The sequence below is a fragment of the Tarenaya hassleriana genome, unplaced genomic scaffold (genome assembly GCF_000463585.1).
Source record: "Tarenaya hassleriana unplaced genomic scaffold, ASM46358v1 Cleome4, whole genome shotgun sequence".
NCBI lineage: Eukaryota > Viridiplantae > Streptophyta > Magnoliopsida > Brassicales > Cleomaceae > Tarenaya > Tarenaya hassleriana.
The window spans coordinates 3,517,895-3,541,082 of NW_010966881.1; the positions used below are offsets into that span (position 1 = coordinate 3,517,895).

The 23,188-nt window shown below is 38.7% G+C and overlaps 5 protein-coding genes across 8 annotated transcripts; 3 read left to right on the forward strand and 2 right to left on the reverse strand.

Moving 5' to 3' along the window:
- On the forward strand, positions 1-3,195 carry LOC104823757 (leucine-rich repeat receptor-like protein kinase PXL1). The gene has a single exon (XM_010555466.2). It carries the CDS (start codon positions 1-3, stop codon positions 3,094-3,096), a length of 3,096 nt encoding a protein of 1,031 aa, XP_010553768.1. The 3' UTR covers positions 3,097-3,195.
- A 350-nt stretch (positions 3,196-3,545) lies between these two features.
- LOC104823758 lies at positions 3,546-5,320 on the reverse strand. The gene is made up of 3 exons (XM_010555467.2): positions 5,134-5,320; positions 4,945-5,036; positions 3,546-4,562 (listed from the first exon to the last, which is right to left on the reverse strand). Exons 1-3 carry the CDS (start codon positions 5,215-5,217, stop codon positions 3,662-3,664), a joined length of 1,077 nt encoding a protein of 358 aa, XP_010553769.1. The 5' UTR covers positions 5,218-5,320; the 3' UTR covers positions 3,546-3,661.
- Positions 5,321-7,051: 1,731 nt separating this feature from the next.
- On the forward strand, positions 7,052-10,116 carry LOC104823760 (squalene epoxidase 5-like). The gene is made up of 8 exons (XM_010555468.2): positions 7,052-7,392; positions 7,523-7,634; positions 7,895-8,072; positions 8,250-8,421; positions 8,528-8,737; positions 8,949-9,230; positions 9,401-9,679; positions 9,806-10,116. Exons 1-8 carry the CDS (start codon positions 7,165-7,167, stop codon positions 9,929-9,931), a joined length of 1,587 nt encoding a protein of 528 aa, XP_010553770.1. The 5' UTR covers positions 7,052-7,164; the 3' UTR covers positions 9,932-10,116.
- Positions 10,117-11,503: 1,387 nt separating this feature from the next.
- On the forward strand, positions 11,504-18,034 carry LOC104823761 (putative lysine-specific demethylase JMJ16). Of its 3 annotated transcripts, XM_010555470.2 has the most exons (13): positions 11,553-11,755; positions 12,092-12,153; positions 12,765-13,093; positions 13,183-13,254; positions 13,384-13,461; positions 13,558-14,088; positions 14,195-14,419; positions 14,760-14,921; positions 15,044-15,412; positions 15,798-16,953; positions 17,058-17,161; positions 17,237-17,434; positions 17,540-18,034. In XM_010555470.2, exons 3-13 carry the CDS (start codon positions 12,770-12,772, stop codon positions 17,834-17,836), a joined length of 3,516 nt encoding a protein of 1,171 aa, XP_010553772.1. In that variant the 5' UTR covers positions 11,553-11,755; positions 12,092-12,153; positions 12,765-12,769; the 3' UTR covers positions 17,837-18,034. The 3 variants fall into 3 exon arrangements, with proteins under 3 accessions (XP_010553773.1, XP_010553772.1, XP_010553771.1); XM_010555469.2 differs by lacking the exon at positions 12,092-12,153; XM_010555471.2 differs by lacking the exons at positions 12,092-12,153; positions 17,540-18,034 and having other exon boundaries at positions 11,504-11,755; positions 17,058-17,112; positions 17,237-17,405.
- A 65-nt stretch (positions 18,035-18,099) lies between these two features.
- LOC104823762 (probable low-specificity L-threonine aldolase 1) lies at positions 18,100-22,523 on the reverse strand. 2 transcript variants are annotated; one of them, XM_010555473.2, is made up of 10 exons: positions 22,464-22,523; positions 21,034-21,087; positions 20,372-20,831; positions 19,849-19,960; positions 19,469-19,519; positions 19,264-19,335; positions 18,969-19,160; positions 18,771-18,871; positions 18,484-18,550; positions 18,100-18,282 (listed from the first exon to the last, which is right to left on the reverse strand). In XM_010555473.2, the coding sequence occupies exons 2-10, from the start codon at positions 21,035-21,037 to the stop codon at positions 18,244-18,246; spliced, it is 1,098 nt and encodes a 365-aa protein (XP_010553775.1). In that variant the 5' UTR covers positions 21,038-21,087; positions 22,464-22,523; the 3' UTR covers positions 18,100-18,243. The 2 variants fall into 2 exon arrangements, with proteins under 2 accessions (XP_010553775.1, XP_010553776.1); XM_010555474.1 differs by having other exon boundaries at positions 20,372-20,854.
- Between the last annotated feature and the right edge of the window lie 665 nt (positions 22,524-23,188).

Genomic DNA, 23,188 nt, shown 5'->3' on the forward strand with positions numbered 1-23,188 from the left:
ATGCAGATTCCCCGCTTGTTCTTCTTCTGTTTCATTGGCCTCTCTCTTGTTTATGTTGTTTCTTCTGAGACATTTCTGGGATATGAGCAAGAGATCTTGTTGGCAATCAAATCCGACATCATTGATCCTTCTAACCATCTCCAAGATTGGAAGAAACCAGAGAATGTGACAGAGTTTGACGGCTCGGCTCATTGTAAATGGACCGGTGTTCACTGCAGCTCAAAGGGTTTCGTGGAGAAGCTTCTTCTCCGGCAGATGAATCTCACGGGAAACGTGTCGGATCGGATTCAGAGCTTCCGGTTTCTGCAGGCCATTGATCTCAGCGACAACGGGTTCGAATGCTCTCTCCCCAAGTCTCTTGCCAATCTCACTTCCTTGAAGATCTTTGACTTGAGTCTGAACAGCTTCTACGGAAGCTTCCCTTCTGGTCTTGGAATGGCCACTGGTCTCACTTACGTCAATGCTTCAAGCAACAATTTTTCTGGGTTTCTTCCAGAGGATCTGGGGAATGCTTCGATGCTTGAGGTTTTGGATTTCCGAGGAGGTTATTTCGAGGGATCCATGCCTTCGACGTACAAGAATCTCAAGAATCTTAAGTTTCTCGGCCTCTCGGGTAACAATTTGGCTGGGAAGTTTCCGAGGGAGATCGGTGAGCTTTCTTCATTAGAAACAGTCATTCTTGGTTACAACGGCTTCAAGGGCGAGATTCCGGAAGAGTTTGGGAACCTTACAAATCTTCAGTACCTCGATTTCGCGGTTGGAAACCTCACGGGTCAGATCCCATCTTCCTTGGGGAGGCTCAAGCAGCTCACAGCAGTTTATCTCTACCAGAACTTGCTCACAGGGAAGATCCCTCAAGAACTCGGTAACATTACTTCTCTCAAGTTTCTTGATCTTTCCGATAACCAGATTTCTGGAGAGATACCGATGGAATTAGCAGAGCTGAAGAATCTGCAGCTTCTGAATCTGATGAGGAATCAACTCACTGGAACGATTCCTTCCGGTATCAGTGAATTGCCCAATCTCCAAGTTCTTGAGCTGTGGAAAAATTCTTTCACAGGTTCTTTGCCAATTAATCTTGGAAAGAGTTCGCCATTACAATGGCTAGATGTTTCGTCGAACAACCTATCAGGCGAAATCCCGCCCGGACTGTGTGATTCAGGAAACCTCACAAAGCTCATTCTCTTCAACAACCTGTTCTCAGGTACAATTCCAGAAGGAATCTTATCATGCAAGTCATTAGTTCGTGTTCGTATCCAAAATAATATGATTTCTGGCACCATACCCGTCGGTCTAGGCAGATTGCCGAAGCTTCAACATCTGGAACTTGCAAAAAACGATCTCGCCGGTCAGATTCCTGATGATATAGCTTTATCTACATCGCTCTCATTCATAGATGTATCGTTTAACCGTCTCTCATCGTCCCTTCCTTCAGCCATTTTCTCAAGTCCTAATATCCAAACCTTCATTGCCTCACATAACAACCTCAATGGGAAAATCCCTAACCAATTTCAGAATTGTCCATCTTTGTCCGTCCTCGATCTTTCTTCCAACCGATTCTCGAGTGAAATGCCAGAAAGCATTGCCTCCTGTGAAAAGCTTGTGAGTATCAATCTCAGAAACAACCAGTTGAAGGGAGAAATCCCCAAAGCTTTAGCCATGATGCACATGTTAGCAGTTCTTGATCTTTCAAACAACTCTTTGACGGGCAAAATACCCGAAAGCTTGGGAACTTCTCCAGTGCTAGAGAATCTGAATGTGTCATTCAACAAACTCGGAGGTCCGGTTCCTTCAAACGCACTGTTTGCAGCCATAAATCCGAACGATCTCACGGGAAATTCTGGGTTATGTGGTGGAATTCTACCTCCTTGCTCTAAAAGCCTGGCTTTGTCTGCAACCAAGAGAAATCCCGGGAAAATGCATATGAGCCATGGGATCTTCGGGTTCATGTTCGGGACAGCGGTCATACTGTCACTAGGGATCATGTTTTTTGCAGGGAGATGGGTATACAGGAGGTGGGATCTGTACAGAAACGTTCTCAGAGAGTTCCTGTTCCTCAAGAATCCACGAGAAGAGTGGCCATGGCGGCTGGTGGCTTTCCAGAGAGTGAATTTCACAGCAGGAGACATCTTATCACACATCAAAGAGTCAAACATCATCGGAATGGGAGCAACAGGGATCGTTTACAAAGCAGAAGTCATGAGACGACCACTGATCACAGTTGCTGTGAAGAAACTCTGGAAATCGACACAGATTGACGTTGAAGATCATCAAGACGAAGAAGAAGACATCCTCAAAGAAGTGAACCTCCTCGGTAGCCTCCGACATAGAAACATCGTGAGGCTTCTCGGTTACATACACAACGAAAGAGAAGTCATGATGGTTTACGAATTCATGCCGAATGGAAATTTGGGCAATGCATTGCATTCAAATGACCAGAATCTCTTACTTGTGGACTGGGTCTCGAGATATAACGTCGTTGTCGGTGTTGCTCAAGGGCTCAATTACTTGCACAACGATTGCTACCCTCCGATCATTCACAGAGACATCAAATCCAACAACATTCTTCTCGATTCAAACCTCGAAGCGAGGATTGCGGATTTCGGGTTGGCGAAATTGATGCTTCACAAGAACGAGACGGTCTCCATGGTCGCCGGTTCTTACGGGTACATAGCGCCGGAGTACGGATACACAATGAAAATCGATGAGAAGATCGACATATACAGCTTCGGCGTCGTTCTTCTCGAATTGGTGACCGGAAAATCGCCGCTAGACCCTTCATTCGGCGAATCGATTGACATCGTGGAATGGGTACGGCGAGAGATGAAGAACAGCAACGAAGGATTGGGAAAAGTTCTGGATCCAAGCGTCGCCGGAGACTGCAAACACGTGATCGAGGAGATGCTTCTGGTCCTGAGAATCGCTATTCTCTGCACTGCGAAGCTCCCGAGGGATCGACCCTCGATCAGAGACATCATCACCATGCTCGGAGAAGCGAAACCTCGCCGGAAAAGTGTTTGCCAGGAAAGAGAAATGATCGGCGGCAACAGAGGTCGGCCGATTTTCAGTAACTCGCCGGTGATAGGGCTGATCTAGAAGAAGACGGGGGAGGAGTGAGACGATGACGGTGACGGAGAAGGAAGGGTGGTTTGGTAACTTCAACAAAATATAAGGGTAATTTTGTAATTGGGCATAGTCAGGGGATTAAATCTTTTCTTTATTGTAAAGCTAGATTATTAATCGCTCATCCTCAGCTCTTAATGTAAATTCAGATCCGGATGTATGTTGATAATGCATTTATCAAAAGAACAGTTTTTGTAGGGAACCCCCAAAAAAGAAGAAGTGATTGATTTCTATTAAAAACATATAATAATTTTTTATTATATTTATAGTTTTATATAAGATTTTTTTTTTTTTTTTTTTTACAAAACTAATAGTATTTTTGTGCTTTTGAAGTTCTAAACTTCCAAAGCTAAGAATTTCAGAAGGATCCACCTCCAATGTCTTGGGTCGTCAACTCCGACATAACATAAACTTGTCTGAAAATGATGACACACTTTTTGAATAACGAAAAGTGAATAATGACTGACGATATAAAAAAAACATCCAAAATAAAAAATTGTAAATTGAAGCAAGATATCTCCACTGATATCACCAGATTTCAGATTGCGATCATCCTGTTGCGGGTTTTTTCCGTGCAACTCAAGTAACTCCCTATGGTTCCTAACAAAGGCGCATCATCTGAATCTGGGCCAATTGTGTTTGATTTGGAAATGCTGACAACTTCCGTTTTCGGTTCTTGCAGACTCAGTTCTCCTAAAACCGGTCTACCCTTCCTGTCATTCGGCGAACTTCTGCTCTTTGAATCTGAATTCTCGATAGAGTTAGCTCCTGACGATTCGACTAGCCAGCTCGAGAGGCTCGTGTCCACCGCGGTTTCTTTGTCAGCAAGTTTCTTCTTGCCTGATAAATCCAGTCCCGCACTTAGATTCTCCTTCTCAAAATCTTCTTCAAGCTTCTCCTTGTTCACTTTGACAGTTTTCTGATCAGTAATTGGATTCAGTACCAACTCCAGAACCTGTTCTTCATCATTTCCCTTCCCATCCTCCATCAACTTAGCTTCTGCCATCCTCGGGACATTTTCTTGCTTTGTCACTGGACTTGTAACTTCTCTGTCGCCATCAAATTCGGGTCCCTTCACTCGCCTCCTAGAGTCTATTGACAAAGAAAACAACGACTCCGATGATTCCTCTATCAAAAAGTCCCTCCCTTTTTCTCCATCCTGATCACCCGTTTCTTCAAACCCTTCAAACGCCAAATCTTTCAAACTACGATGAGTTCTTGAACGGTTTTGAGACACGTCGGTTGATTCGGGTACTACTGATTGGCTTCCCTTGTGCTCACTTGACTCGCGTACTACTCGGGCTATTTGTCGTTCCTCGCCACTTTTTTCGCCTTCTTTCCCTCCATCCTGCTTTATCAACCCATCGGAAATCACCTCAACAGGCAATCCCTCGAACAGATTTACATTCCCAATGACACGTCTTTCTTCGGGTTTTACTCTAAGCAAGAGAGAATTCACCTCATTATAACACATCTAATAAGCCAAGAAAACTGAAGCAATGAATAGTAAAAGACCCGCCATTGAAGTTGGGAAAGCGTTTCTCATGTTATTTGATTTATATGAAGAACATGCCTATTTAAACAACAAATACGATCAGAACCAAACTAAACCGAATTAAACCAACCTAAACCGGTCTCTCTCTAAGGAATATATTGAGTTCGGGAGAATTCAAAGATGGGTCGAGGAAAACTTTCTGTCGATCGGGGTATTTGATTCAAATGAAGAAACTTTGTGTTTATACAACCGAAATGGCCTTAAACCAAACTAAACCGGCTTCGCTAAACCGCACAGAATCTCAAGGAAAGATGAGAGAATCTTACCCAGATGTTGCAGTTGTTTCACTTGTCGTCTGAACAGGTTTTTGATTCTCCAGCTCCTTGGCTTGAACAAAAACTTCATGATCTCCACGTCTCTGCAAAATCCCAAATTCAAAATCTCTGGACACTAGAAATGGATAATCTGAGATCATACCCAGAAACGATTTTAGAGCAAAAAATGCAAATGCTTACTGGGTCTGTGGAAGAGGTGGATTTGATGAACAATCTGCGTTTCTTGTGCTTGGAGGCAGAGAAACAAGAGAGGAGACAGGGCATGATTATATGGGTACGAAGAAGAAGTGATTCCACTTTGAGCTTACAGAACAAAAAAAAAGGGTAAGCTTTTTTGTTTATCCTTTTCCTGACTTTATGAGAAAGGTGTGAGGGTTAAGACAGTGGAGAGCGCTGCACAGATTGATGAAGCTATTGGAACAGAGGAGGAGCCAAGAAAGAATATGACCGTTGGAGATGTTTGTTTAAATAAAATATATTTTTTCCTTTTAATCGGACTTGGTTTTTTATTTAAAAGTGTACCAGACCTGATAAGTAGGGCCCAAGTGTCTGGGGGGAACGGAAGACATAGTTGAAGAACTGTTATGGCAATCGGTCTAACCGGTTCCGGTTAAGATATATCATTTTTCTATATATGTTTTTTTTTGGTAAAAAAATTTTCTTATATATGTTGTGAACACATGTTTATAAATTATTAAATTTACAAGGAATGTTAAAGGGGATTACAAAAGAAAATTAGTAAAAAGAAATTTTAAATTTTTTTTATTGGATTTAAAGTTTTATGAAATTCTCGTCGATTTTATAAGTTAAAGTATTTATTTAAAACATTTCAATATTTGAGATATCAATTTGAAATATTTTAATATTTGAGGTATTAATTAGATCAAATTAAAATTTTAGTTATTTATTTGACACTAAAGTTAAAATATTTATATAAAATGTCACATTAAAGATTATGAATCAATTCAAATACTAACTATTTCAACTAGTTTATAAATAATATGAAATGGGATAGCAGAACAATTGTGTTAGACAAAATCTAAATGAGAAATCAATCCAATAAAAATTGAAGAAGAAATAGAAATCCCAAGAGACGAAAAAAAGTGTAGAAAACGACCCGATAGACAAACGGAACTCAAATCTTTAAGTCCAAATCCATAATTTGGGGAATTGAATTGTGTTGCTGAAAATATTGGTAAGTATCAATGCGCCTTTAAATCGTGTATTAGTTAGGAGTCATAGAAACTAAAATGACATGTGTAAAGGGAAGGAAAAAGAATACGAATAGTTTGAATTTCAAACAGAATATTAATTTTTCTTCATAATTATAGGCGAATAAAAAAAGAGAAATGCATGCTATACAAAATTTTGACTTGCTTTGTATTTATAAAAATGTTAATTTTTTTACTGAAATTTTCGATACTTCTATATATATATGATTTTATATTAGATTTGTTTTGGGTGTGATTAGAGAATCCTAAATCCTAAACCCTAACCAAACCAATCGCAACATGCAGACCAAACCGGACCAAATCCACTAGAATCAAACAAAACTAAATCAAGCCGGTCATAACCGATCAACTGGTTTTTAAGGCTTTTGTAATGAATTCAACGTGTAGCAGAAAATGCTTGTTATTTTTGTAGAGAAAAGCAATGACATGTGAACTTTAATGTGCCACGACAAACGATTTTTATAGATTGAACGACGAAAAAGTTATAATTAAAAGATGTTCAAAATTTTGTGGCATTAAAACTAGCGCTACTAATTTTGGAAATTAAATTGTGTTGCTGAAAATGGTATAAATGTGCCTTTTAAATCATTTATAAATAAGAAGTCAGAGTTTGTACAGTTAGTTGGGAAGTTAGTTGCTGTCCATTTATTTTAAAGGAACAAAAAAATCAAATGTTATATTTATGATCCAATTTGAAGTTTCCAATTTTAGAAAAATTATACTAACTCCATTCTTTTTTGGATTCGGTCTGTGTCGACTTCTAGATTTGTGTTATATTTATGAAAATGTTATTTTTTTACTGAATTTTTCGATATTTCTATTATTTTTTAAATTCGTTACGGGTAATTTTGTTTGAAAAAAAAAATATACATTTGATTTGATTGGAAACCGTACGTGACGCTTTTTCAGTATAAATTAGATTTATCATTTCATCATTAAAAAAACACGAATCCACAAGAGAGAAAGATCAAACGCCGAAATGATGATATTAGGAGAGAGAGTAACGGCGTTATCCCCGTACGTGTGGCCGTTGACATTGGTGGCCGTCGTGCTGACGTGGACGGCTTTCAATGTCGACAAGAAGAAGAAGAAGAAGAGACAGAACAACAAGGCGGCTGCCACGGCGGGAAGTCGGAGAAGTGATACTGACGTCATCATCGTCGGAGCAGGTGTCGCCGGCTCTGCTCTCGCTTATGCTCTTGCTAAGGTACGTATAATCCGCTGTGTATATATTATATTATATACATATATACATATATACATATATATATATATATATAAATGAAGAGAATAATTTTTTTTTTGCAAATAATGGAAATGTGACGTAAAAAACGCAGGACGGGAGGAGGGTGCATGTGATAGAGAGGGATCTGAGGGAACCGGAGAGGTTGATGGGCGAGGGAATGCAACCCGGCGGCCGACTCATGCTCGCCAAACTCGGCCTCCATGGTAATTCACCTCTTTTATTTACTCTTTTTTTTTTCTCTCTCTCTTATAATTTGGTAACTCGCTTTTTTTTGCGCATTTTATTATCCGAATGTATTTGTATTTTCATATATTTTAAAAATAAATATATTTGGGTTTAAAATCACATTTAGTACTGCCAACAATCACACAATTCGGCAACAAAAGTGATATATATTAGCGGAAAAAGACGAATAAAAATAAAATTCCGTTCATTTGCAAACTATTCTTGATGATATATGTAGATTGTCTGGAGGGGATCGAATCTCAAACGACGATCGGCATGGTGTTGTACAAAGATGGGAAATGCGTGACCGCGGATTTTCCGGCGGACGACAAGTTTCCTCACGAACCCTACGCTCGAAGCCTTCGCAATGGCCGTTTCGTCCAGAGATTGCGTCACAAGGCGGCTTCTCTTCCCAAGTATGCGATTGGTTTGACGACAAATCACTTGCACTTTCAACAAAGTGGATCGTTTTCTGCCCTTAGAATCCGATATATAACATTGGTTTGATTTGACGGTCGATTACGCGCTTTTAACGATATAAATTTCATTAGATATCCGAGTTTGATCGTGTCTGTACATTTGCAAAATGACAGTGTGAATTTGGAAGAAGGGACGGTGAAATCATTGGTGGAAGAAGGAGGAGTAGTAAAAGGGGTGAAGTACAAGAGCAAGGTGACCGGCCAAGAGACATCGGCCTTTGCTCCTCTTACCGTCGTTTGCGACGGCGCATATTCAAACCTCCGTCGATCCATTCACAACTCCAAGGTTCGAAAGAAAAGAAGAAGAATGTACTTAGGGAAATGGTAGAGACGTGTACATACTAAAAATATGATATATATATATATATATATGTACGTATGTATGTGTGTAGGAGGAGCTGCACTCACATATAGTGGGATTCACCACGAAGAACTGCCGGCTTGAAGACCCAGAAAGGTTTAATATGGTAATGACGAAGCCAAATGTGACGCTTATATATCAATTAAGCGACAACGAGGTTCGTTGCTATGTCGAGGTTCCTCGTGAAAGCGTCGCGAATGGCGAAATAACTACCTTCCTCAAGACCACTCTGGCTCCTCAGGTATCGATCGAGATAGAGTTGTATGTATACTTTTGTTGTTCTTTTGTCTGCCGCAGACAGAATGCTCCTCGACCAGCAGATACAGTCTTCGTGATCCGGGTCATACCAACTTCGTTCGATGAAATAGATCAACGTTCGCACCCGAGTTCGAACCCCATTTGGTTACCCTTTACCAAAAAAACGTTCAATGCCCTTTCTTTTTTTCTTGCAGCTCCCTCCTAAACTCCGGGATATATTTTCGAAAGGACTTGATGACGCGCCCAAGATATTGAAAACGGCAACGAAGAGCATGACGACTCCGCAGTACAACGATTACAAGGGAGTGGTCGTGTTAGGAGATGCGTTCAACATGCGACATCCTATAATCGCCTCTGGAATGATGGTTGCATTGTCCGACACTCTTATCCTTCGTGATCTTCTTCGGTCTTCGGACAACCTTAGTGATGCTAAGAAGCTCTCGCAGGTTGTCAAGTCCTTCTACGAACACCGCAAGGTGAGTTGTTATATAATTAATTAGATTCTATAGATGAACATGCCTATGCCGATGCATATATTGAACAAACACAAAAAAAAAATCATCAAATTAAATTATAAACATAAAAAGTTGGCACAGAATTGATACATCGGTGTTTCTCTTTGATTTTATATTTTTTTTGGTTCAAGCCAATGTCAGCGACGGTGAACACACTGGCTGATGCGTTTCGCCAAGTGCTCCGTGCATCGGACGACGAAGCGAGAGAAGCGATGCGTCAAGGGTTCTTTGACTATATTTCCCGAGGCGGCATTTGCACGTCGGGAGTGATGGCTATTTTCGGCGGTATGAATCCGAGGCCGATATCTCTCCTCCTCCATCTCTTTGCCGTCACACTCTCCTGCATCGCTCGCTTTCTCTCCCCTTTTCCTACGCCCCGAGGCATTTGGCTCAGCCTCAGGCTGTTCTGGGTATGTGACATGGCTCTCTAGTCTTTATCTCGTATCTTAGTTTGCTCATGAACACATTCATGGGTATGATGTCTGTAATTGTTCATGGTTTTGATGGAACTGAAGGGTGATGGATGCTTTTTGTAGTTGGCTTTGGGAATGTTAGGTCCGAATCTAAAGAAGGAGGGAGTTTGGCATATGTTGTCTCCGACAGCAGCTGCTGCTTACCGCAAACGCTATATGACCGCAACCGCAACTGCAGTCGCTTTCTAATTAATTACTTATTTGGGTTATTTCTGATTATTTAAAAAATAAAATACATAAATATAAATGGAAGGACCATCATGTATCCCATTTCGTTTTGTTTATTCAGTCGAGTCATGTATAATTGTAATGACACTTACTGAAGTTTATGCTGTAATATATATACTTGTCGTATATATTGAATAAAGAAAAATAAAAGTATCTTATTGTCAATATCAAGTTCTCTATATTGGAGATTTGTAGTAATGCTGGCCCATGCACGACCTAACGGTAAATTAAACGGCGTTAAATATAATAACTTAAATGACGAAAATATTAGCCGAAACAGATCTTCGGTCAAGTCAGATGTTCGTGTTGCCTCGCTAGCATCAAGAACCGTTACATCATGCTGCGAGATCCATAAATTTAATTTACAGATCATATAATTAAACACATGTTATGTTTATATATATACACATATATATATATATATATAATTCGCAAATGAACTAGTAAATACCCAAAACGATTAAAAAATAATATACATATACATATATTAACGTATGTTGGTCCGCGTGATTTTCCAATAAAATCCAACATGAATATGTCATTATGGATTTAGCATACTAATTTTCTACGAAATTTTGGTTTTCTGAATATTAGTAAGATTTTTTTTATGAATCCATAAAATCGGTCGCAGGTACCAAATGTGTCGGAACATATTTGAAGGTTTTTAGATCCAAAAATCAGAAAAAAGATCTCATAAAAAATGGAGATCATGGGAAAAAATATCTAATGAAATCAAGAACCACTGTTATAAATAGAATTAATTTCTATAAGTTTTAAATTCTAGTCTATAAAAAATAAAAAGTTAACGTATAGAGAAGTACATAAAGTATCTGCACGTTAATCTTATATATTTATTTATATAATATGTTAGTTAGATCCCATAATTTTATCAAATTATAAAATTATCCAATAATAACACAACATTCTTAATACATAATTAAAAGATGTACATAATATTGAAAATATTCGAATAAAAAGATCTATTATAATAATAAAAAATAAACAGAAGCTGTTTCGGTGGGTTGTTTCTTTCCAAGATCGGGTCTGGTTAAGAATTAAGGAGAACACGACGGTCCATTAGCAAAATTTGGTAATTGCCACCTCCCACGTGATTTGTGTCCATGGCGAGCCCGGCCACGAATTGTTTTTTTTTTTAAAAAAAAAGAAAAACATATGAAAATTTTCAAAAAATATCATTCTTTCTCTATAATAGATAAGTAAGATTAAAAAACACAAAATATTTCAGTTTACAAAATAGTAATGATTATTTCGCCACTAAAGAGCAACGGAAATTTTATTTGGAAAGATGTTACAAATTTAACTAAATTGAATTTCAAACAGAATATTAATTTTTCTTTATAATTATAGGCGAATAAAAAAGAGAAATGCATACTATACAAAATTAGGAATTTAAAAAAAATCGCTAGGTGAATTCTCAATCATGGAGAGGTGAATTAGTAATAAAACAAAGTATTGAGCGTGTACGTAAGTTTTACAAAAATATGGGGATGTATTTGGTATTTTGACCAACTTTTATGAGCATTTACGAATACGAATTTATTTATTTATGGTTGGGACAAATCATAGAGCATTGCGGAGGAAAATGCCTACTTGCTTTTGAAGCGTTAGCCAAAAGACCGAAAGCCGCATGTCTCCACTCATAATAACTATATGTTACAAAAAAAAAAAAATTAATGCCCATACGGACCGGTAAATATAATTCCTATTTTACCCTTATCTTCTTCCTTCGTTCCGAATTCTGAGCTTCATCCATGGTGGGACTGGGTGGGTATTATGCTCAATGATTCCTGTGTAGTTCTAAAGCCTTTTTTTTTTCTGGACTACGAAAAAAGTTGGTTTCGTTTTTGGACTTTTATTACAACTTTGAATATTTAAATTTTTTTTATAATTAATTTCTGTGGAAAAGGACTTGGGAATTTTCTTCTTCAATTCCGTGACGTCTGATTCTACGTTCAGGGCTAGGGTCAGATCTGCTGAAATCGGATTCATCAATTCTGACTGAAGTTTTGGTGGATTAGGGTTTTTTTAGATCTTTCATTTCTAGGGTTTTAATCGTTCCTAATTTTGTGGGTTTGGATTTTTTCTGGAACCTGGTTGTAGTTGATGGAGCTTCAGATGTTTTGACCAATCAATTCCAGAAACCCTAGATCAGGACAGAACACGTAAGCATACATTTCCTTTAATTTATTCGTTTATCACAATTTGATTTTGGATAAATGCTTATGAGTCTGATCATGGCCTTTGCATGAAAAATAAAATCTAGGATAAATTATGGTAATGGTTGATGAAAAATTGGGATCTCAGTTTTCAGATATGGACCCATATCCATCATCATCATGGGTTTTGTGATATTTTCAGGGATCAAAGTAAAGGTGCTTAAATAGCTCAGAACTATGAACATGCTATTTATACTTTGTTATGTACTAGTTTTGAGAATTTCCATTTTCTACCTGGTAAAATTGTTAAGATGTTGCATGAGAAACTCTTGATTCATATGAATTGGTCCTAACCAAAGTTGTGTTCTTGGTATGATTCCTATAGAATAGCATGTTTAGTTTCCGAGATGAAATTTGTTCAAGGGTTTCTAAAGCCAATGTGGTTGGTGGATGTCATTCGCATCGCAGCCATCTTGTTCATGATTCTACGTTCTTCATCGGGAACGTTTCGCATTTAACCTCTATTTTGTTTTTATGTATCCCGGAGAAAGATTCTGATTCTTGTTTCTGCTACGGGTTTCTTGAAAAATGATCATCTGATTATATTTCCGATACAGAATTGATGGGGACAGAGCTGATGAGAGTGTGCGTCAAAGAAGAAACCGATGAACTTCCGTCCGTTCCTCCTGGGTTTGAGTCATATTCATCTTTGACCTTACAAAGGGTGGCACCGGGTGGAGAAAAGACAAAGATTAACAATGTAACATGCGGCTTGCCCGCAGGAAATGCTCTTGCAACAGAACGAGTTAAGACAGAAACCGGTTCTAACCTCTCCGATACCTCGAAACCTGCAAGGCCTCCGAGGCGGAGACCTTGGATAAACTATGTTGGTTGTGATGACGATGATGATGCAAACAGCAAGCCCATGTGTCAAAAGCTTGATCAAGTTAGTTTTTTCTCCAATGCCTGTTTTTCTTCAATGTATGCAGAATTTAATCTCTGTTTCTTCCCCTTATGGGCTTTTTATTCTTGCAGAATGTTATTGCGAAGCCTTCTTTACCAAAGGGTGTCATCCGGGGATGTGCAGAGTGCCCTGATTGCCAAAAGGTTAGTCTCAATCGATGCTTACTCTCGTTCTTGGCTTCGATGTACTTTGTTTTCGGATGCATCTTTTCTTTTCTTCCTGTCTTAGTTGTTTCAAGACCATGTAACCATTGTTTGCATTTCTTTTTTCAGGTAAATGCTAGATGGCATCCAGATGATGCTCGTAGGACAGATCTTGAGGACGCTCCTGTATTCTACCCAACCGAAGAGGTCTGTACCACGTTCTATGGGTTTAAGCCTTTCAATTGATGTTTCTATGTGGTTGGATTGATGTTTCTGATATGTTAATTGGAAACCTGTTTGTAGGAGTTTGAAGATACTCTAAATTATATCGCTAAAATAAGGCCAACGGCCGAAAAGTATGGAATCTGCCGCATTGTTCCTCCTCCATCCTGGAAACCCCCATGTCCGTTGAAAGAGAAGCAAGTATGGGAGGGTTCTAAATTTGCCACACGTGTACAAAGAGTAGATAAGCTTCAGAATCGGGATTCAATGAAGAAGGTTTCAAAGAACTTTAATCAAATGAGAAAGAAAAGAAGAAAATGTATGAAAACGGGCATGGACGCTGTGGCTGAAAGTGGGAGCGGCTCCTGTTCCGATACCACTGGAGTTTGTGAACTTGAGACATTCGGGTTTGAGCCTGGTCCTCGGTTCACTCTAAAGGAATTTCAGAAATATGCCGATGAATTCAAGGATCAGTATTTTAGAAAGAGTGAAAACCCTATAGGTGGTGAATGTAGTAAAGTTGTCAACTCTTCTGAGGGATGGGAACCATCGATTAAGGACATCGAAGGTGAATATTGGCGGATTGTAGAGAAACCAACCGAAGAAATAGAGGTGCGAACTGTAAAATCCCCGGCTCTTTTTCCCTTTTTATTTGTCTTTTGTGGACTAGTCAGGAACACTGAAAGCTCTTAACTAATATATTGGTTCTTAAACGTAGGTGCTCTATGGCGCTGATATTGAGACTGGGGTTTTCGGTAGCGGATTCCCCAAGATATCGAGTCAGGAGGGCTCTTCTTTGGCCGGGAACTATGTGAAATCAGGCTGGAACTTGAATAACTTTCCGAGGCTCCCAGGATCTCTCCTTTCTTATGAGAGCAGTGATATTTCTGGTGTTCTTGTACCGTGGTTGTATATCGGGATGTGTTTTTCCTCCTTCTGTTGGGTAAGACTACTAAATCTCTCTCGGCGGATTGCAAGAATTTGTTTTTCCTTAATATCGATATCTCTCTTCCTTTAGTCAAATCAAATCTAAGGGTTAAGAGTGAAGTTAACAACAACAACACATACTTGTCCCTGTTGCCATGTTCATTAACTTATTTACACTAACACACCAAGATGTTCTCTTTCCATGTTTTCCCAAGTGTGGAGCATATTTTATATTCTTTGGCACAAAAAAAATGTACTTTTCTTGTAACTTTACATGTTGGTTCCTCTATAGTTTTCATTATAGGTGCTAATTTCTCTGGTGGCTTCTTATTTTTTTGTCTCCCCTAACTAAACAGCATGTTGAAGATCATCATTTGTACTCATTGAATTACATGCACTGGGGTGCACCAAAAATGTGGTACGGCGTTGGCGGTAAGGACGCTGTTAAACTCGAGGAGGCAATGAGGAAGCATTTGCCTGATCTTTTCGAAGAACAGCCCGATTTGCTTCATAAGCTAGTAAGTGATATCTCTTTCTTGTCCATAATAGAAGGGAGAGGGGCCTATTGTTGTTTCTTCATCATCAGTGTTGTTAGCTCACACCGACGTAAAATTTATCCGTCGATGCTTCTTCCTCATAGGTCACACAACTCTCTCCATCACTGCTGAAAGCTGCTGGAGTACCCGTGTACCGATGTGTCCAGAGCGCTGGACAGTTTGTCTTGACTTTTCCGAGGGCATATCATGCCGGGTTTAATTGTGGTTTCAACTGTGCTGAAGCTGTGAATGTAGCTCCAGTTGATTGGCTGCCACACGGGCAAATTGCCACAGAGTTGTATTGCCAACAAGGGAGAAAAACATCCATTTCGCATGATAAATTGTTACTCGGGGCAGCAAGAGAAGCCATAAAAGCCCACTGGGAGCTTAACTTGCTGAAGAAAAACACTCCAGATAACTTAAAATGGATAAAGTTTTGTGGGAAGGATGGGATTTTAGCAAAAGCCCTCAAGGTAAGAATTTTGACTGCTTACTCTGAAAGCTCGGATGTTTGTAAGTGTGAATTGTCGAAGAATCTGGAACTTGTAAACCTGTGGTTGGATCTTTATGGTGTATTTGGATAAACAAATAGCATTTCTCTATCATTCATTTGTGAGGAGGGAAAATATCCCTAAGAGCTTTAGTTCTGCTGGAACTTGGGTTTCTCTAGTTCTAAAAACATCGAAGTATTGTGCCTCTTAGAACCCGATTTAGTGGTGGTATTTTTCTCGGGAAGGAGTAGGGTTTGATCTAAAACTTGTCGCTTTCTTATCTTTTGCTGTTTTTTCAGCCGAAAAATGAAAAGATTAGGGAGCTTCTTTGCTGTTGGTGGTCATTTGGCTTTGTTTTCTTGTATAGGCCCGTGTTGACATGGAACGTTCAAGGAGGGAATTCCTTTGCAATTCCTCGCTTGCTCTGAAGATGCACAGCAATTTCGATGCCACCAACGAGAGGGAGTGTTGTATATGCTTCTTCGATCTGCATCTGTCGGCTGCCGGTTGTCGTTGTTCCCCGGAGAAGTATTCATGCTTGACACACGTGAAGCAGTTGTGTTCTTGCCCATGGGTTACCAAATATTTTCTCTTTCGGTACGATATTGATGAACTAACTGTCCTTTTCGAGGCATTGGAAGGAAAACTGAGCTCTGTGTATAGATGGGCACGTCAAGATCTGGGATTGGCCCTTGCACCCACATCCGGAAACAAGATGAGCTTTGATAAAATCTCTCCACGGGATGAAGAAAAAGTGCCTAAGGACTTGACACCGGAAACATATGCAGTTTCAGGGAAGGATTTGCAGGTAAAAGAAATATCGAGCGAAAATCTAAGCAACCCATCTGGGAATTCTGGTGTGATCAACTTGGAAAAGAAGAGTAAACCTTCAGAAGTTGGTTTAAGCGTCAAACAAGAACCTGTTTGTCATTTTTCTGAGCTAAAGACTTCGATAAGCCAACCGTCCCATGGAGAAATGCCGGTTACAACTACTGAACCCAATGCTGGTGAAGAGCCTTGTCAGAGTTTAGATAACGGTATCATACTTCTCAGCGACGATGAAATTAATGAAACTAGGAAACCCTTTTCCGAGGGGGCAGGTGAGAATCCTTCTGCGAATAATTTGGAACTCAGGCAGAATGATAAAATGAGCCAGCAGGGACTGGACAAAGATTTAGCTAGAGAAGCGTCTGGGAGTATTGCTACCTCAACTGGCCAAAGGGAAACAGATTCTGTTCTTGATGTCCGGAGGAATATTGGCAATCATGGTTGTGGAAACCGTAATAGCAATGATCGAGTAAAAAACACCGGAGTTTTGGCTATTTCAGATGCAGTGGATGGGGCAAGAAGTAATACATGCCTTCCATGTTCTCGAAATAACAGTCCCGACAGGTTCATCCGCCAAAAGGGTCCCCGTATAGCAAAGGTCGTGAGGAGAATCAATTGCAACGTCGAGCCTTTAGCCTTCGGGTCAGTGCTTCCTGGAAAATCATGGTGCAGCAGTCGAACGATTTTTCCCAAAGGTAATGACTTTCCATCGCCTATGATTAGTTGCTACCATAAACAAAAAAAAACCGATATCATCGAGCAAGTGCTTAAAATCGTTTCCTTTTTCTCTCTGGTGCAGGGTTTCGTAGTCGGGTTAAGTATATAAACATTTTGGATCCAACGAAAATGTGCTGGTATATTTCTGAAATCCTCGATGCGGGACGGGGAACTCCTCTGTTCATGGTAGTTGATTTCCCTCACGCTTTCCAATGATTTTTGGCAAATAAAATTCTGATTTTGATCACATGGTCCTTCCAGGTTCAGTTGGAAGATCATCCTAGCGAGGTGTTCATCAATGTATCAGCTGCAAGATGTTGGGAAATGGTGAGAGAGAGAGTGAATCAGGAGATAACGAAGCAGCATAAAGCCGGAAAATCGGATCTTCCTCCTTTACAGCCTCCCGGGAGTCTCGACGGTTTCGAAATGTTTGGATTCTCTTCACCCACGATGGTACAGGTAAGAATATTGCATTACATTAAACTCTCATCACCTTCTAGAGATTTTTCGTCGAAACTTCTATCCTTTTTTTTTACCTTAGTCTCTCTTTTTGCGATCAAACAGGCTATAGAAGCACTAGACAGGAACCGGGTGTGTACCGAGTACTGGGATTCCCGGCCGTATTCCAGGCCGCAAGTTCAGTTTCCGGCAAACCCAAATCCCGGAGACATTAACTCCGGTGGCAGAACAACGGCCGATGTGAGAAATGCCCGAAGTGCCCCTGGAACGGACTCTGTACTCAGAGGCCTGTTCAGGAAGGCTAATTCCGAGGAGCTAACGTTGCTTCAACAGGCTTTGAGCGAAGCTAGCTCGGGTTTGGTGACCCGACTTGTCGACGAAGAGATACGAAACCGCCAATGATGAATTTTTTTTCGGTTCGTCATTTTTTTTTTTGCGACCCACTCAATGTACAGGCCGAGCTTTCTTCCCTCGCTCGAGCTTTTCAACATACGTCTCGTCCTCCGGCATTTGTTCTACTCGTCGATTCTTTTGGGAAGTAGAGATAGGAAACAACAGGAAGATTGAAAAAAAAAGGAATGAAAACTTTCTTTGATTCGAGTTTTCTTCTTCTCGTGTTTGATCGATTTGGTTTCGCAAATTGGTTCGGTTTTCGGGTTCATACCTCACGGAAGCAAACCTCCATCGTCAACGAAACAAGAACGTACTTAAAACAGATCTCAGATTTCGGACCGCTTTAGATTGGATCTTATGCAAAGAAACGACACAAGTGTTGCACTTAAAAAGAAAACCTTCTGTTTTGTGTTTCCTTAGTCGACGTTTGCTTCTTGTGCTCCGTTTACGGCTTGCTGCAGCCACCAGCAGACAAAATATCAATAAATAAGGTAAAATAAACTCATCAATCAGCAAAAACATTTGTTAGTAACACTAATAATAACTCTAATCGTAAACCTAACAAATAATTTTGATTTATTTCTCTTTTCATGCGTTAAATAGTTTCAAGATCATCATATCATTGAACGGTGAAATCGGATAGAGATATATGTTACTTGAATACAGGACAGAGTGTGGTAGACGTCGCCTGCTGATATCTGGTGATGTATCACGATTCTGATCCTGCAGCCACATATCATATACATGAACATGGTTTAGCAACTCGTGTTCCATGCAATGTGTTGTGTAACGGATTCCGGATCGAGGGATGAAATAACGATATCGATTCAGGGGTTTTGCACGTACCGATGCTATTGTTCATCGGATTCAAGAGGAAATAGGACGTAAAATGTTTTGTAACCATTCCAAACGTATTGATCTTGGCCGTGATTTCGCAACATACCTAGATGAGTTGACGGGGATGACGAGAATCCCGTTTTCCTCTAGATTCTTCCGTAGCTTCTCGGCCCCGAGTCTCGAGCTATCCTCCATCTCTAAGAATATCTAACTCGATTGATCGGACAAGAAAAAAACTAAGAATCAAATCCGACGGAGAACAATGATCCGAAACTGAAACAAGATTTTTTGGTCGGATACTCACAATGTTGGTCTCCACAGCTGCAGCATTCACTCTTATGCCTTTTATTTGATTCAGCCCTTGTGCTAAGATCTTGGCCTTCTTGTGATCGTATTCGAGCTTCGAGACGTTTTCTTGGAGGGCGATCAAAGCGGCCGCACAGAGAACGCCTATCTGCCTCATTCCTCCCCCTAACGTTTTCCGAAGTGTCCTCGCCTGAAAAAAATCCCGAAAATTTTCGCAAATGAAATCCGAATAGAAGATCGAGAATTCATGGATTCATAACAAAAAAAAAAAACCGGAAGTGTGTCAGATATACCTTTTCGATGAAACGGTGGGAACCGACGATTACAGATCCAACAGGAGCTCCAAGACCTTTGGACAAACACACCTGTTTCGACGCGCAAGTGTTGAAGAGTGTGTATATATCTAAAGAATGTATATAGATTTCCGAAATTGTAATTTTAGGATTTATATATATCGGCATTGATATAGTCGAATGTAGAGAGAGAGAGAGTTATTACAGAAACCGAATCTGCGGCATGTACAAGGCGATCGACCGGGACTCCAAGTGCCTGAAAGAAGAAAACATTTCTTCAAAAGAAGATCTCATAAACCCCCCAATGGCAAATTCTGAGGAATAATGACAAAAACCCATAATGGGAGTTGGAAAAAGCTTTGCTATATTTACATTTCCTCACAAGTTCATTTCGTTTTTGTTAATATCTGACGTTTGGTAAATGCCAATAGAGCAAAATATATGTTTGCAATTTAGGTTTGAGTTCGGGTTCGAATGTCCGTTTAGGAAAGGTTATTCATCTGGACTTTTCTAATCCTCTAATATGTAATTGGATCGAATGCGCAGTGAATTTCTGAAATGTAAAGAAAAAAGTATCGGGTTTACGATCGAGGCATTGAAAATGCGAGCTCCATCGATATGAAGCTTCAAACCATGTCTCCGAGCTAACTCTCCCACTCTGTCTGTATATTCCACCGTCAAACATCTTCCTCCGCAGCTGCATTTTTCACGAATTGTATTACATAAAGATAGATCTTAGTTTTTTATATGATGGATTTAACCGGAGTCAGACATTTAAAAACCGGTATAATCTTTCGGTTTTTATATCGGTTATCATATATATATATATATATAGCTAAAGAATGGGAGATCAAAATAATTTGAAATGCAAGAAACAAAAATAAACCGAACTTCTAGAAAACGAGTATTTTTTAGCCAAAACCAAAACCGAAAACAAATTTGATTTGATTATCTCCCAAAATATTCTGCAGTACGCTTGATTTAACAAAAACCGGGCCCAAACCATAAAAAATCTCAACCTGATTATCAGTTATATATCGGTTAAAATGAATATATACCGAACCAGAACCCGAAAAAAACACACACACAAAGCAATAGAACTACTCACTTGGCATGTGTGTTCTCCAAGCAAATAAGCCGTGTACGAGGATAGAACATTCCTCCTTTAGGATCTCTAATGGCAGCTTCGACGTCATCAATATCCATCGTCCCGTCCTCGTTGTTTCTGACCGTTCTCGGATGAATTCCGCCGACAGTGGCCACTCCTCCGTTCTCGTAGATGTGAATGTGGCAGTTGTCTCCGAGAATCACTTCGCTGCCTCTCACTTCGCAATGAGCCATCACACTTATAAGATTCCCCATCGTGCCCGAGGGGACGAAGAGCCCGGCTTCTTTCCCCGTGATTTTCGCCATCTCTTGCTCGAGTTTCCGAGCCGTTGGGTCGTGGCCGAGGACGTCGTCATCTACCTCGGCCCTCGCCATCGCCGATTGCATTGATTCCGTAGGTTTTGTCACCGTGTCCGACCGGAGATCAACTGTTCTTGCAACCGTTTTGTCACCAAGTGAACCTGAATGTTATGATGCTCAATCTCTGTTGATAGCGTTTTTTTTTAATAAAAAAACAAATAGGGTTTAAAATAAAATATTTTTCAGAAACACAAAACTAAATTTAGGGTATTTTTTACGAAATGTCGAGGTGATTTTGCATAAGTTATTATAATTATGGGAACCTAAATTATTTTGCTACGTCACAAAAGAAATAAGACATACCCATCAATGCTCCTCCTTGATACTTCTTTAGAAATCTCTCAATTTTTTGTATTCCTGAACAAAAGAATTGATTATATTTTTGTTAAATTCGGGAGAATTCAGACAAGATTTTATGAAAAAAATTTCTTGTGTTGTACAAATAATTCAAATGAATTACAGCTGTATTTACTGAACGAAGTAAAGGGATACATGTAGAAAGATTCTAATTTCGTGGGTCGCTAAATTAAGTAATAATATATCCAAAACATATATATATATATATATATATATATACACACTGTCATGTACGTTATTAAAACGCACACACATGACACATGACTCATTCACACTGTCACACTATCTGATCCACTTAACCTCCAGAATTTTGTAGAAGTTGCATTTGTAAAGCAACTTTGTTTTTTTTTTTTACAAATTTTGTTTTCACATTTTCAATTTATTGGCCAAAAGCGAAATAATTTTAACTTAAAAGAGGAAAAAAGAAAAGCAAAATGAAACACGAAATATAGTCACGAGAAGAGGGTGAGCTGTTTTCAAGGAAAGCGACGTTGCATGCATGATGATCATACATGTAACATTTTGTGATATGGAGCAAAACCAATTGGTATATATGCATATATATAAAAGAATATAATGAAAATTAAACTTCAAGCATTTTAGTGTAATAACAATAAGTCATAATCTTTCTCAATCTTATAATAAATCCTCACAAATTTTTGTATGAAAAAACATCGGAAATTAATATTTACGTTGCATATATATATATATATATATATATTGAGGGAAACGTTATCAATTCCATTTGTATTTTTTTTTCATTTAACGCTATATATTGACAGTAGTTATGCCTTAGAAATAATATTGGATAACCCAATAAAAAAAGAATTACAGATTTCAAAAACTGCATGTTTCTGTTTCATCTTATGTAGAAAAGTTTTATTATTTTTTTGTTAAATTTGGGGAAATTAAGATGTCTCGAGCAAAACACAAAGAAAAAATGTCGTTTTTCAACACGAGAAAAAAAAAACAATATAACTCATAAAGAAATATTTTATTTCTCTTATGGCTCTTCACATATTCCAAAAACGTAAATAAAATCTCGACTTCATTTAAAATGTAAACAGAAAAAAAAATATATATCAAAACACATGATCTTGTGAAAGGGGAAAACACTATTACAATGTTTTTGGATATTCTATTTGAAATTGAAATTATTCAAAATGAGACGCGGAAAAATTCATCACAAAAGGTGAAAAATAAAATGATAGATGAGTAAACTTAATGCTAAGAAATGTTTGGAATTTCAATGAGAAAATGTAGAGACGACAGCCAAAGTTCAATATATTCTAATCAACAAAACCCTAAACATGAATTCCAAAATATAAAAGAAAACCATTAATACAAAAACATTAGAAGAAGATACCAAAACATACCTCTACAAAACGATGAACTTTGCTCAAACGTATTGATCACAAATTGAAACTAAGACATCCCCAAGTTTTATATATATATATATATATACACACAAGATTGGACAAGTGGAGTAATATGTGTTCATAGACTATAGACTATAGAGACGTGTTTGGACTCCGCTCCTGACTCAGTTTCGACGTGGCAATTTTACTCTCTCCAAAATATTCTCCGGTTTTCAACAAATAAAAGGCGAAACTGCAATTTTGTAACACGAGAAAATATAAAAATAAATGTGGTTTCATTGCTTTTTTCACGACGCGGGGCTTCACACATTTTTTTCTTTGTTAGGTTGGTGTATCAAAAAGATGAAAACTACAACAAACACAATTAAATGTTTTTTTATTAATAGTATCCATATATTCAATTTTTTTATTTATATATATATATAATGTTTCATATTATACATATATATGTACTTACATATACATGTCAATCTAATTATTTATATATATATATATATAAGTTGCCTAATTACAAGGACTCGTCGTCGGTGCTATCCAATGCTTTTTTGGACAATGGTTTCTGACATGAATCCTACGTGTCAATCTCTATACTCATGTCCGAAATATTAATAGTTTATTATAAATATCTTTTAACTTCCTTTGCAATGGTCCTCTCTCTTTTTTTCATATTTTTCTTCCAAATTTATCATTTACGTAAAACCAAATCTATATAATATTTAACT